Consider the following 12743-nt stretch of genomic DNA (forward strand, 5'->3'; position numbering starts at 1 on the left):
GGACACACGGCCCTCCCTCTCGGAGGGAACATGACGTGTGGGCTCCCTGGGAAAGGCTGGTCCTTCCTGGGCCGCCTCGCAGCCTCAACTGGGGCCACAGTGGAACGATGGAAGGTTTTAGACGGGCCAACACTCCTGGAAAGCAAGGAGCGTGGGGGGCCGTGGTCCCTCCGCTCAGTCCACCCTGAGCGCTGCCCCTCCATGCTGCTCGCTTCTCCTGACCCTGGGCCATGAGGCCACCAGCCACAGTCTCCCTCCTTGGCCCCTGGCTTGCTGTTAATTCCCACTCTGGAGGCACCGCCTGGAGGCAGAAAGTCAGGAGGAGGAGACGCCCCTCAGGCTCCTAGACCCTGGCAGGGGTGCGGCGGGAGAGGTGCTGTGGCTCTATGTGCCACGCTCTGCCCCTCGGCTAGCGGTGCTTCCTGTCGGCGCCACAAGGGGGAACTGCGCCCCTTCTCCCTGGCTGCCCGCAGCTCTGCCGCTGTCAGCCTGCAAGGCCCCCCCCCCCCCCAAAGCCTGGCGTGCTTCCCATTCTGGCTGACTGCGGTCTCTGTCCCCCCAGTCGCAGGGGCAGCACCTCCGTGCACACACGCTAGCTAGCCGCCCCGAGGAGTCACGTTTGCAAGTGTTCGGCTCCCAGACACGTGGTCTGCCTACACCTGCAGCAAGGGGCCGTGGGTCCCTCGCCAGGTTGTGTGACCACCCGTTCTCCCAGCGACAGGGACGACATCCTGCTCGGGGAGGCCCCAGGGAAATCGCCCAGCCCAGGAGCCACATGGGGGGCCCAGCACAGACCAAGCCTGGGCACGGAGCAGGCGACCCAGGGCTGCACGGACCTGCCCCCAAAGGTCTGTCCCCATAGCGTCCCACTCACAGGCCACTTTCCCTGTGGCCCACGCAGCCGGCCCACGCTCCATGCGGGGCGCACCAAGACTCACCGAGCCGGCTCCACACCCGGAGCAGCTCACAGTCAAAACCTCAGAAAGAAACCACTTTTGTGCTTCTTCCTCATTAGCTCTACTCCCCTCCGGGCACAGAGGAGCCTCCACGCAGCGGCTTGGCCACAGCGCAGCAGAGACCACGGCCATGCAGCTGCCCATCCCGACTCCTCCGGGCCACTAGGCTCTCAATCTGTCCTGCATTTCAGCGACACCACACGAGTCATGAGAACAATGTCCCTTCTGGAGGCTCTGGAGCTAATCTCTCAGATACCACAGAGACGGACCCCCAAACTGTCAGCAGACACAGAATTAGTCCTGTAAACGGGCGACTGGTCCGCCGAGGCCCTGGGGCCAAGCCCAGCCCACGTGTGGGTGGCCTTGAGGCTCTGGAGGCAAAGCGGAGTGTTCGCCACCGAAACCGTGGCCATGAAGCCCACAGCAGTGAACACTGGCCTCTGAAAGAGCCGTGGCCCCGCAGGAGCAGCTCCGGGCTGACAGGGCCTTTGTGCTGGGCATCCGCCTGCAGGGTGCAGTGAGGAGGCGTCCCCGCCCCCCCAACTAACCCCCCCACCTCACCTCCCTGCCCTCGTCCCGACAGGTGCCCCGCTCACCTGTGGCCTGGCAGAAGAGGTGGAAGGTCCCCAGGGCATGCACGTGCTGGGCCTGGTCGCTGAGGAAGGGCGGCAGCAAGGCAACGGGCAGGCTGCTGTCAGACCCCGAGGCCGAGGCTGGCCAGGGCCTTTGGGGAGAGGAAGCTGAGCCAGGGCCCCGACAGGACAGGGAGGAGGACCCCGGAGGAGGGAAGGGCATAGATGAAGCTGCGAGACAAAGGACAGAAAAGAAAGAGGCCACTGAGGCAGGCGTCATCAGGATCCCACTGCACACCAGAGAAAGGAAACAAAGCACAGGAGAAGAAAGGGACCCAGGCTGTCCCAAGACCTGTCCCGCGCCCCCCACAGTGCCCCTCAGGAGGGAGGGAGGGAGGGAGGGAGGGAGGGAGGCCGTCCGGCTGCAGTAAATCACGTGCCCACATCAAGGATATAAGCTTCTCATTTATTCGGTTACTTTTCAAATGTATACAATTCAAAGTAGAAAAATAAAAACAAAGTAAATCTTATAAAACACAAATGTTTACACCAAAACGGTCGAGTCCTATCATGCTGAAGATGACACTGTCCACGCAGGCACACAGAAATCCAGTTTCTTGCTCTTTGCCACGGAAAGAGAGCCTCCTCTTGCAGGCGTGTGGGAAGCAGCAGGTGGAGTGTGACGTCACCGCGGTTAACCCGTCTCGCCCGTTCGCACCTTGAGAGGCAGCGCCAGGCCCCATCCACCCCTGTGGCTCCACCCCTGTGGCTCTGTGGGGTGTTGAGACACAGGCCTGTCCAGCCACCGCCGCCCAGCTCGCTTGCAGGTGTGGACAGCTCTGTTCAGCCGAGCGGGACATCTGGTGGGCAGCGGCTGTGGACGGAAGCCGACAGTCACGGGAGCCGTTCGGACGGCTGAAGACGCCCCGGCAGACGTCCGTCCGTCTGCACGGGAGGTTCGAGCAGTGGCTGTGGGCATCCGATCGTGACACGCGCCCCTCAGCTCTGGGCCCGGCGGCTCCACTGATCCTTGCTGGAGAGCCCACCTGGCTCATGGGACAGCCTCCCACTGTCCTCTCTTCCTCGAAAGAGTTAAAACAACAGGAAAAAAAGTATAGAAAGAAAATCTCTCTGAAAATGATGCTTCCCTCAAGGAATAAAATTAAAAAGAAAAAAGTGTGCTTCAAGAGATGGTTTTGTCTACGTTTCTAAAAGCGGAAGGAACACATTTAGCCAAAGTAAGTTTATCCCTGAGAATCGTAAGCAACGTAAGCTGTATCCTACCCTCCCGTACAACAGAATCTGGAAGATGTACATCTTCTAAATATTAAAACATCTGCTTTAGTAACTTAAAAAATAAACGACCTAACACAAAAAAGTAAAGCCCTACAAAATAATCCCATGGAAGAAAAGGTTCGTGCCAATCTGGACAACAGGCGCTAAGTTACCAATCTGATAAACAAAAATGCCATTTCCAATCTGGAATGAAATGATCTTTCAAGGGCTGCTCTGAGGAGGGGGCGCTCCAGGCGCGAGGGTCCGCTGCAGTCGGGGCTCAGGGGAGCCGGCGCCACCACTCGCGGGCATGTCCCAGACGGCGGTCCACCGCGGGAGGCCGGGACGCAAGGCTCGTCGTTTTCCGAAAGGACAAAGAGAAACCAAATCACAAGCTTGACCCGAGAGAAAAGACACAGAAGACAGGTGCACAGACACGGGCTCCCTACACGGCCCCGGGCCGGGTGACCAACGGTGAACGGAGGCCTCCGCGCGGGCGCTTCAGTCTGCGTCCGCGTCCGAGTCGGCGTACTTGAGCTCACACTTGACATCGAAGGGCCTGTCCCGGGCCGGGAGGTCGTCGAGCCGCTGCGAGTCCTCCCTGTCGGTGGGCACCCTGCTGGCCATGGTGTCCTGCTCCGTCTCATAGCCGGTGTCCAGGGCCGGCCTGGGCTGCCCCCCGTTCTGCTGGGAGAAGCTGCCCTGCTCCACCAGCGTCTCCTTCACGCTCTGCTCGAACTCGGAGAAGTCGGCGGCGGGCTGCTTCTTCCCCAGCAGCACGGCGGAGCGGAACTTGAGGCACGGGCCAGGCAGGTAGCCCTTGTAGCAGTTGTACGACAAGAGGCAGACGCAGAGCACGAAAAAGGCGAGGAAGAGCGGCATGAGCAGGCGGTTGTCGCTGGGCTGGAGGTACATGGTCTTCTCCGGGTGGACCTGGGGGACCGTGTCGATGACGGTCTTGGGTTTGCAGGACACGCCAGTGGGCGCAGGGCTGGGCGGTGGGGCCGCGGCCCCGAGCACGGGGCCCCGCACCGCCGGGGTCTGGGCCGGAGGACCTGGGGTGGGCTCCGTCGACACCCTGAGGAGGGCCCTGTCCCCTTCTGGCCGGGTGGCCGGCAAGGTGGAGGCCGCTGGCGTCCTCGGGAGCACGTGGACCTCCAGGACGTGCTTGGCCAGCACCTGCAGGACCGTCCTGTTCCTGAGCCTCTCCTCCGACAGGCACTGGTACACCCCGCTGTCTCCCTCCGACAGGTTGAAGATGAGCAAGTTCCTCCTGCCCACCAGGCTGTACTTGGGGCCCTCGGCCTCGAGCGCCTTGTTCTGGAACTTCCACACCACCCGGGCCAGGTTGGACTTTTGGGAGCATTTCAATTCTGCCGTGCCGCCATGCTTGAAAAAATGCTGCCGGAAACTTTCTTTAGTTTTATCTGGAACATCAAAATAAACGTGCACAGCATCAACAACCCGGCTCACTGCGTCACGTCTTTTACAGAGGTCAACACGCACAAGAGAACACAAGAGTTTCACCCACTGGAGCAACACGGAATCTTCCAGAACAACTAAGGAGGGAAAGACATGCGTGACAGAACAGCAGAGATGAGCCCTAGATGGCAGCCCGGTGGGACAAGGAACGCGGAGGCAACCGAACAGCAGAGATGGCGTCTTGCGCCCTGGTTCCCGGGAGGCTGAGCGGCAGCCCGCGGAGTCGCACACCACGCGCGTCTGCCAGTGGCTCCGGGGCTCACGGCCTCTCAGCGCGCCCGGCACCCCCTCCTGAAGCCGCCCCAGCTGACGACAGCCGTCGGGTCAGGGACGAGAGCACAGCTGCCTTCGAGGGGACGAGGACTCCTCTGTCGCCGCCCCTCCCCCCACTCCCAGCATGTTCTGGGTCCTACAGGCGGCCCCAAGGCCAGCGCAAGAGCGCAGCGTCTCGAGAGTGGATGTAGTGGGCTGGATGCCGAGTGCCTTCCAGTAAACACACACTACGGGGCTTCAAACACCCTTTTCTGCAAATCAAAGGGATAGCGGGGTCGGCCTCCGTGTCCTCACGGATACTTGCCCTCTGTTCCGAGAAAGAAAAACAAAACGTACGAGATGCCACACCAGCACTGCACCACGACACGATCACAAGCCCCGGCTGCCCCGGGAGCAGCACGGCGAGGAGGAGCCACTTACCGCGGCAGCCGGACGTGTCACCACTCATCTGCTGAGTCAAATCCCTGCAAGACAAGGAAGGACAGTCATGCGTGCGCACGTGCCTTCCCCACAGGCGGGCTGGGAGGGCCGGCATGCCGCGTCCCCTGCGTACCTGCTGGGGCTGTCCGTCTGGTGCAGGGCCACGCAGGCCTTGGTGTCCGAGCTCCAGGCGCAGTAGGGGTCGCGGGCCAGCACGCAGTCCTCGCAAGTAGCATGCTTCTCGCAGAAGGCCACGGGGGCCTGTACCACGCCCGAGCTGGAGCCCGCGTAGACAAACCTTCTGCCCTGTGGGGGTGAAACAGAGAGGGCAGGCGGGTGAGAGGGCAGCCGCAGTGCGTGCGGCGCCAGGTGCTTCCGCACCTCACGATGGTCATGGGCACGTTCCCATGTTTTCTTGTTCAGGAGCTTCCAGAACCACGAGCGCACAGGCAGCGTGTGTGGTCTCCCAGCCGAGTCCACGTACTGGCTCGGCCCCCTGGGCCTCAGTCCCCATGCCCGCCTCCCTGCCATCCAGGTACCTGTGTGGTTGTGTGTCTGCAGCCCCTCTGCGGCTGGGGGTCAGCCCCTTCCTGGGGACAGAACCCCTCCAGCCGGACACTCCCAGCCCCGCCAGAGGCCAAAGGGCACAATTTGGAGCCCAATCTCAGACCTGCCACGAGCAGCTGTGCATGGGCGGCCCGAGTGGTGCCCGAATCCAGCGGGGCCGGGAAAGGAGGCGCCAGGGAGCGGCAGGGGAGCGTGCAGGATCCCAGCACGTGGGATAAAGCACGGGCCAAGCGCTGTCACGTCCAGGTTTGCAAGGCAGGAATACGTGGATGGGGAGGCCAACAGCTGGCACGTCCGACAGCTCAGCTCACAGGGCGGCTAATCGCTCTCCTGGACGCAGTGGGGACGGGGCTCCCACGCGGGGACGCCGCCTGACGTGCAGCCATGGCCGCGGGATTGCAATTCCCGCCTTGCGTCTATGCTGTCCTCTGCCCGCAAGCCTGTCTCCCTCCTGACGTCTACACGGATCTTCCGGTTAACCCCGAGATTTGCGAGCTTAACAGCATTCGGTGTTTCAGACCCAGATGGGGCACAGCCTTCCCCATGGGGGGACAGAGTCTGGCTGGCACTCCAAGTTTCTGGGGCCAGCTTCGGTCTCCTGGCCTGTGACCCCTCCCCCCGCCACGAGCACAGCCGAGAGAAAGGAAGTCCCCTCTGCAACAGACTGTCATGTGATCAAAAGTGGCAGAGAGCCAGGCCAGGGCCAGCTCGTCGGTCGGCAAGGACCAGACAGGTGCAGCCACGCACCTGCCTGAAGGACCAAGGACGTCACCCCAGATCGCAGTCCAGGCGTCACGTGGCTCGCAGAGGGGAGAGTTTCTGGGAGGGCTGAGCAGTCAACTTTGATGGACCCTGAAGGGCACAGACTCTGCCTGGGAAGCCCCGCCTGACACCTGACCCGTGCGCGTGGCTGTGGGGGGGCAGGCTCCTATCTCCACAGACACCCCCTCCCCAGGGCTGGGCTCCTGTGAAGCAGAGCCAGGAAAACACCTGCGAGGGGGTGGCCGTGATCACTGGCGGGCGCCCAAGACTGCGGGCCGGAGGGAATGACACAGCAGCCTTGACGTCTCCCCACAAACAAGTGTTAGCCACCACGGGCTGCACACACGCCCGCGCCTCGGCCCAGCCCGTGTGGGCCTGTGCTGTCGCGCACATCCCCAAACCCTCAACTCCATCCGAGCACAGGGAGAGCGGGGGCACTCCCCAGAACGCCGACCGTTCTCTGCAAAGCTGAGCACGCCACCAAGGCCGCCAGGGCTGAGAAGTGAGCCGCCCCAGGCCCCGTGAGGCTCCCGAAGTGGAGCGGACGTCTGGGGGCTGGTGAGCACCGTGCCAGGGGAGCTCCTCGGGCCGAGGGAAGGCCCTGCATACCATCCTAACGCCTCTGTGGACCGAACACGATTTCAAAATGAAAAGCGTTTGAAAGGGCACAGAAAAAACCCACTGACCAGGCACGAGGTTTGGTGAGCACGCAGGTGCCCTGGGCCTCTCGCGCCAGGCCCCTCGAGGGTCCCCACACCCCTGGGAGCCCCGGGGTCACACTGCCCCAGCTAGGTCTCTGCATGCGCGGCCATGTCCAACCCGTGGCGGGGTCTAGAGCTGAAGGAGTTGTGAAAACGACATCCCCGTCGACACGCAGATGCAGCCTGTGGCCTGGGCTCGGGACCAGACGGAGCAGGTCTCCTGCATATTTCCACATGAACTGAAAGCAGGACTCAGATGTCCACACGCCGCGTTCACAGCAGCCCACGCGCCCACCCACAGATGGCGGGGCAACAACGTGTGTCTGTGAACCGCAGAGTATCCCTCCCGGAAGAGGAAGGAAATCCTGTCATGAGCTACACGGCTGACCCTTGAGGACGTGATGCCCGGGGAGATGAGCTGGTCACAAGATGACAAACACTGATCCCACTTAAATGAGGTCCCTGGGGTCCTCAAATCGCAGACAGCACGTGGACGACGGGGGCTGGGGTAGCGCCCAGTGAGGACAGGGTTCCCTCTTGGGAAGGAGAGCGGGTTCTGGAGACGGACGCGGTGGGGTCACAACAGTGGGAGCTGACGCCGCTGAACTGTGCGCTTACAAACGGTTGAGACGGTGTTATCCACGCGTATCCACCACGTTAAGAAAACAAAAGAACCACCAAATGCACGTGTCCTCGGGGGAGCAAGGACAGTGAGGACCGTGTGCCAGCCTCTCTGTGCTCCCACAGCGGTAGCCTCCGGCCAGCCTTCCACAGCCAAGCCCCACGTGACTGCCCGCGAGAGCCTGAGGCAGTGGGGGGGAGGTCGGGGGGCGTCTTTTTAACCCTGAACATGCACTTGCTGCTGCCAAGGCTGCACACCCGGCATTCCAACCCCCCAAGCCCGCCCGCCCGGGGAGAAGGTGTGGGGGCCTGGGCACGCATGACGCCTTCCCACCAGGTCTAGGCAGCCGAGGCCTAACCCAGTGCAGGGGCCCCTATAACGACAGACAGATGGCCCCCACATTGCCAGGCTCCCTGCGTGGCCCGCCCCCTGGGCGTGGGCACGTGACCAAGTCCTGGCCATGGGTAGGTGAGCACAGGGCTGACCCATGACCTCGTCCTTCCTCCCCAACCCTCATCCCTCCTACGGGATGGGTGCCCAGGCGGCCAGAAGCCTGAGTCTCTGAATGACGTCGTGGAGCAAAGCCGTGGTCTCACCACGTCTGCACGGGGGTGGGGGGCGCCAGCCTTTGTTCTGACGTGCATTTGACAACCGGGAGGCCTCAGGGTACCTGCCACAGCCTGGCCGAGCGCCTGAGCAACGTGGCCACAGGTGGGAGGGCTTCTGGCTTCCTGTTTCCACAGCAAAGCTGGGTGGGCGGGGTAGGCACCGAGGCTGAGTGTCTGGCGGCTTAAAACTCGCCTAGGCTATAGGGTTGTTCTCCCCCTCAGAAGCGGAGAGAGAGCCCCGCCACGCAGCAGTAGCTGGGAGGGGATGTGACCCTGTGACGGGAGTTTGGACACCAGATCCAAGTACGTAAGCTCACGATGAAGGGGACCTGTGCGTGACGTCTGCAAACGTGCCCTGAGAGGTCAGCTGCTTTCTCTCATCTCCTGCCTGGCTGCCGGGCCCCTTGCTGCTGCTCACTGCCCCCACCTGGAACCAGGCTGCGGAGACACTCGGAGGGGCTGTGAAGCTCCGTTCGCACCTGGAGACGGAGGCTCGGGGGTGTCCTGGGTCAGACAGGGCACCTGAGCAACGCCACACTAAGCAGGGGCAGCCGAGCCTGGTGCCCCGAACAAGGCTTTACACACGGGTCCAGGCAGAGAGGCCACACGGTGGCCAGGCTTGCAGCTAGGGAACGGGCATACGGCCAGGTCCCCAGAGCCCTTGGGCTCAGGGCTCACAGCATGGGACACCCACACGGAGAAGCGAGGCCTTCAGCCGCAGAGCGGGCTGGGCCACTCCCTGGGTCCGACGTCCCCCAAGTACAAGTGAGACTGGCATGCCAGGCTCAGGTGCTCACGTTCCTGGACCAGAGCTGGCCTGGTCCTCATGCTCTATCCCAGCAGTAAATGGGGACGCGTGTGTCCCAGGCCGCAGGGACAGATGGCAGGGGACGGCCTGCAGAGCAAATGCAGCCGCCCGCTATTTCTACGTGAACCACCGATAATAGATTTCGTACTGCTACGTGGCTGAGAAAATAATTTAAAAGAATGATACTCTGTGACACTTGGAAGTTGCGTGAGCGGCTAAGCTCGGTTTCCATACATAAGGCTTTGCCAGAGCGCAGCCAGGGCAGTGACCCTACGGCCCCCGAAGCCTCAAACACTCGCTCCTGGCTTTTGTGGGAGGGCTAAGCCTGATCTGGATCTGGATCCGGATTCCGACCTGACACAGGACAAGGGGCCTCGTCGGAGGGGAGGGCAGGGCAGGGCTGGTGGCCGCACTGGCATCACTGCTGTTGCTCAGAGCCGGCTTTCCTGTGCCGACCGGACGCTGACCCTACCAAGCTCGGGGCACAGGAGTGTTTCCATGAGCTGGCGCGCCCCCACACCCACACCGGGTGCCCCCAGCAACTCAGTGAGGCTTGGCCGACCCAAGGCGACCATTCCATCTCCTCAGTTTGCCTTCCCTCCATCCCAAAGCCCAGGGCTCCCAGGACCTTCTGTAAGAGCCTGGTGGTTGGCGCCTCTGGACCAGACCAGTGACCGCCAGCCCAGCTGGTGATACAAACACGTGAGGCCACCACCGAGCCGTTTTACCTGCTCGGAATTCAGCAGCAGTGTCTGGACTGGTTCAGAGTCCTGGAAGAGCCACGTCTCCTCAATGATATGGGCCTCGTTCTCCAGGCTGACCGCTTTGTGCAGGGTGCCCCGGTCTGCAAGGGCAAAGCCAGAGGTCAGGGACGCACCCGGGAGGGCAGGACGGAGCCCGTACTACAGTCAGCCATGGAGCAGACGGTCCCTGTTCTTCCTCTCAACTCCCTCCCTCCACAGGATGTGTTGGTTTGTAATTTGGAGGTTGGAAAGGAAAAGCCACTAGCAAATGAACTATGGCCTTGTGTGGCCTGGGTCACTCCCACTATTCTCTGAAAAATGCGCTAACGCCATCGTTGACTCCAGCGACAGTCAGTGCAGTGAGACGGTACCAGCAGACTGCAGGAGAGGTGGCTCGTGGGCCCCAATGGCCCTCAGGGGTACTGTCCCATGCGGGGCCCCAGTCAGGTGAGGGCTGGGCCCCCCACCTGGCTCAGAGCTCGCTGGAAAGCCCCCAGCGCGGACCACAGCACCCGCAAGCTGCGGCTGGGCCTGGCCACCACCCCCTCCCAGAACGGGCACCCCCGGCAGGTTGGGACAGGTCTCGGGCCAGCAGGGAGGCGGGACTTCCTCCGTGGCCTTCAGCCCGCCCGCATGGGCACCACCCGGACTCCCTTTGTGCGAGCCTCCACGTACTGTGCCTGAAGCCCCAGACGGGGGCCAGGACTCGCGTGGTGGCAGACCTCGGAGGCCAGTATCAGAGACTCTCCCATAAAGCACCGTGGCACCGTGGGGAGGTGCGGGCCCCCAGCAGCAAAGATGAGCCGGCTCTGCCAGTGTCTGCACTGGGGGCCGGGACCCACCTGTGCCGACAAACATGACATCATAGAAGGTCCCGTCCAGGGCCTGGGTCCTGTCCACCACGATCTGCGTGTAGTTCACGTCGCTGCGGATGAGCCTGGGCCTGTTGTCTATTGGGGTCACAGAGCTGTCCATCAGAGGGTGGTCCTTGACGAACTGCAGGGTCTTGTCCGGCAGACTGAGGGAGCTGGAGAAGTTGGCGGCCCGCGCCTCACGGTTGATGCACTGCAGGGAGCAGACCAGCCGTCAGCGCACAGTGGGTTCCTTGCCCAAGGGAACCCACAGGCGACCTCTCCCTAGCAATCTGAGGACACAGCTCTAACGCCTGTAGGAAGAGCTACTGTCTTTGTAGACACGAGATAAAATGCTGCTTCACCAGACCATCGGTGAAGTCATCTGTACCTATTTATGAGTCAGAGAACGTATCGAGCTTCTGAAGTTGAAAACAAAGTACTTATCGCTTCGTAGCTCTTCCACGAGAACGCTGCTAAAATCACTAAAAACAGCCCAAGTCCAGAAAGCACACAGGTCAAGTGTGGGAGGGATTCCTTCCGTCCCTAGCTCCTGCTGTGCGTGAGTGAACGCACTTTAGTTCGTAACACGCACGGAGGGATCCCCCCAGGGGAGGGGAGGGGACCCTGTGCTGGGGGTGCGCAAGCCTGAGCACCAGCCCCGCGCACACCCCGGCCCCACCGCGGGCCACACGCACAGCCCCGCACCCCGGCCCCATGACGAGCCGATGCAGCCAAACTGGCCCCGCGACCACACTGGCTTCTACACAAGATTCACTACTTTCGGAAAAAACAAAAACGTGACTCCTGTTAACGCGTGGGGAGTACAGGTCATTGCCAAAAAATCTGTGTTTCTGTGCGGGAAGCAGAAAACGAAACAGACCTGCTTTTACGACCCACGTTAATTCCACAGGGCACCCGGTGCCAGCCAGCGCGGCCTCCTCTGCGGGCGGAGCGCGGCGAGGGCTAGGGCGGGCGCCGGGGAGGACAGCACGGGAAGAGGAGCGTGCCCAGCGGCCTCCCCGGCCCCGCCGCACTCACCGCCCCAGGCCGCGGCGTGGGCACGGCCCCGTTGTAGCGCACCCACTTGGTGTGGGACTGCTCCACCGTCGCGCTCTGCATGTACTTCCCGCGGGAGAAGACGGCCTCGGCGGTGGACAGGTTGTAGGCGCACACGGCGGACAGCCCCACGTTGTTCCTGGGGAGCAGGGGGCAGCGTGACCGCGCCGGCGGGGGGGGCGCGCCCGGACACCGTCCCCCACCCCGGCCGAGCACTCACAGCTGTGGGGTGAAGACCCCGTAGATCACGGGTTCCTTCAGGTCCGGGGCCCTGAGCACGAAGACGTCCTGCAGCACGTTGAAGACAAGGTTGCTGTCTGGCCGCGAGCAGATCAGCCTGGCCTTCAGGAAGGACGTCCACTTCTTCTGCAGGGTCCGCAGGCCGCCCTGGTCCCCCTGAAACCAGAAGGACGTGCGTGGTGGGGGACAGGCAGGTCCCCGGGAGCCATCCAAGCCCGCCCGGGGCAGCTCTGCCTGAGGGACCGGGCCGTGGCTGACCAAGGCTGCACACAGCCGTGCGGCCACCGCACCCCACGGGGTCTCCGATCAGAGCACAAAACCCAAAAAGGCCTCTCAGCAAAGTCGCCTTGCACAGCTGGAGCCACGGTGGCCGCGTCTGCAGCCTCCGTCCTCGTTGCAGAGGACACGGTCATTTCAAAGGGCTTTGTCAGGTCCTCCATGAACATGTTTTCGTGGGCTGGCCTTCAGGGGACCACGATGGACCCATCTGACATGACCCACTCGGAGACAGCCCCTAAACACAGAAATGTGGATGCAGGAGACTTCGGAATCGAAGTGTTCGGATTTATTTTGGACACAAGAAAAACCCCTCCCCGCACCTTTACGTTGGAATGCCGAAATCCCAATTCCAACAGAATTGAGCTCACACGGTGAACAAAAACTAACTTTCTGTGATCTGGGAGGTCTGGGGAAGCGGTGTCAGAGGCAGGCCCACAGAGGGCGGGGCGCCAATGCTCCTGGGGTCCCCCCAGGCTGCCCCGGGGCAGGCCGAGCACCTGGCTGCCCGTCCACACCCATCTACGC

At 62.5% G+C, this 12743-nt stretch overlaps 1 protein-coding gene across 5 annotated transcripts in view; it reads right to left on the minus strand.

The window, feature by feature from the left end:
• The window catches only part of SEMA4D (semaphorin 4D), a 96092-nt gene that overhangs the window by 8601 nt on the left and 74748 nt on the right, over positions 1-12743 (minus strand). For 4 of the 5 annotated variants that reach the window (XM_087858902.1, XM_087858904.1, XM_045772370.2 and 1 more), the window contains exons 10-16: positions 11920-12095; positions 11682-11838; positions 10632-10854; positions 9775-9890; positions 5112-5284; positions 4979-5022; positions 1974-4230 (exon numbers count right to left, since the gene is read on the minus strand). In XM_087858902.1, coding sequence (XP_087715028.1) covers positions 3305-4230; positions 4979-5022; positions 5112-5284; positions 9775-9890; positions 10632-10854; positions 11682-11838; positions 11920-12095 — 1815 coding nt within the window. In that variant the 3' untranslated portion in view covers positions 1974-3304. Of the gene's footprint in view, positions 1-1552; positions 1760-1973; positions 4231-4978; positions 5023-5111; positions 5285-9774; positions 9891-10631; positions 10855-11681; positions 11839-11919; positions 12096-12743 lie in introns of those variants that run through there. The other variant, XM_087858901.1, reaches the window with a different exon arrangement.

Source organism: Ursus americanus, chromosome 34, assembly GCF_024610735.1.
Source record: "Ursus americanus isolate L20-20 chromosome 34, mUrsAme1.1.p, whole genome shotgun sequence".
In the NCBI taxonomy this organism is placed as follows: Eukaryota; Metazoa; Chordata; class Mammalia; order Carnivora; family Ursidae; genus Ursus; species Ursus americanus.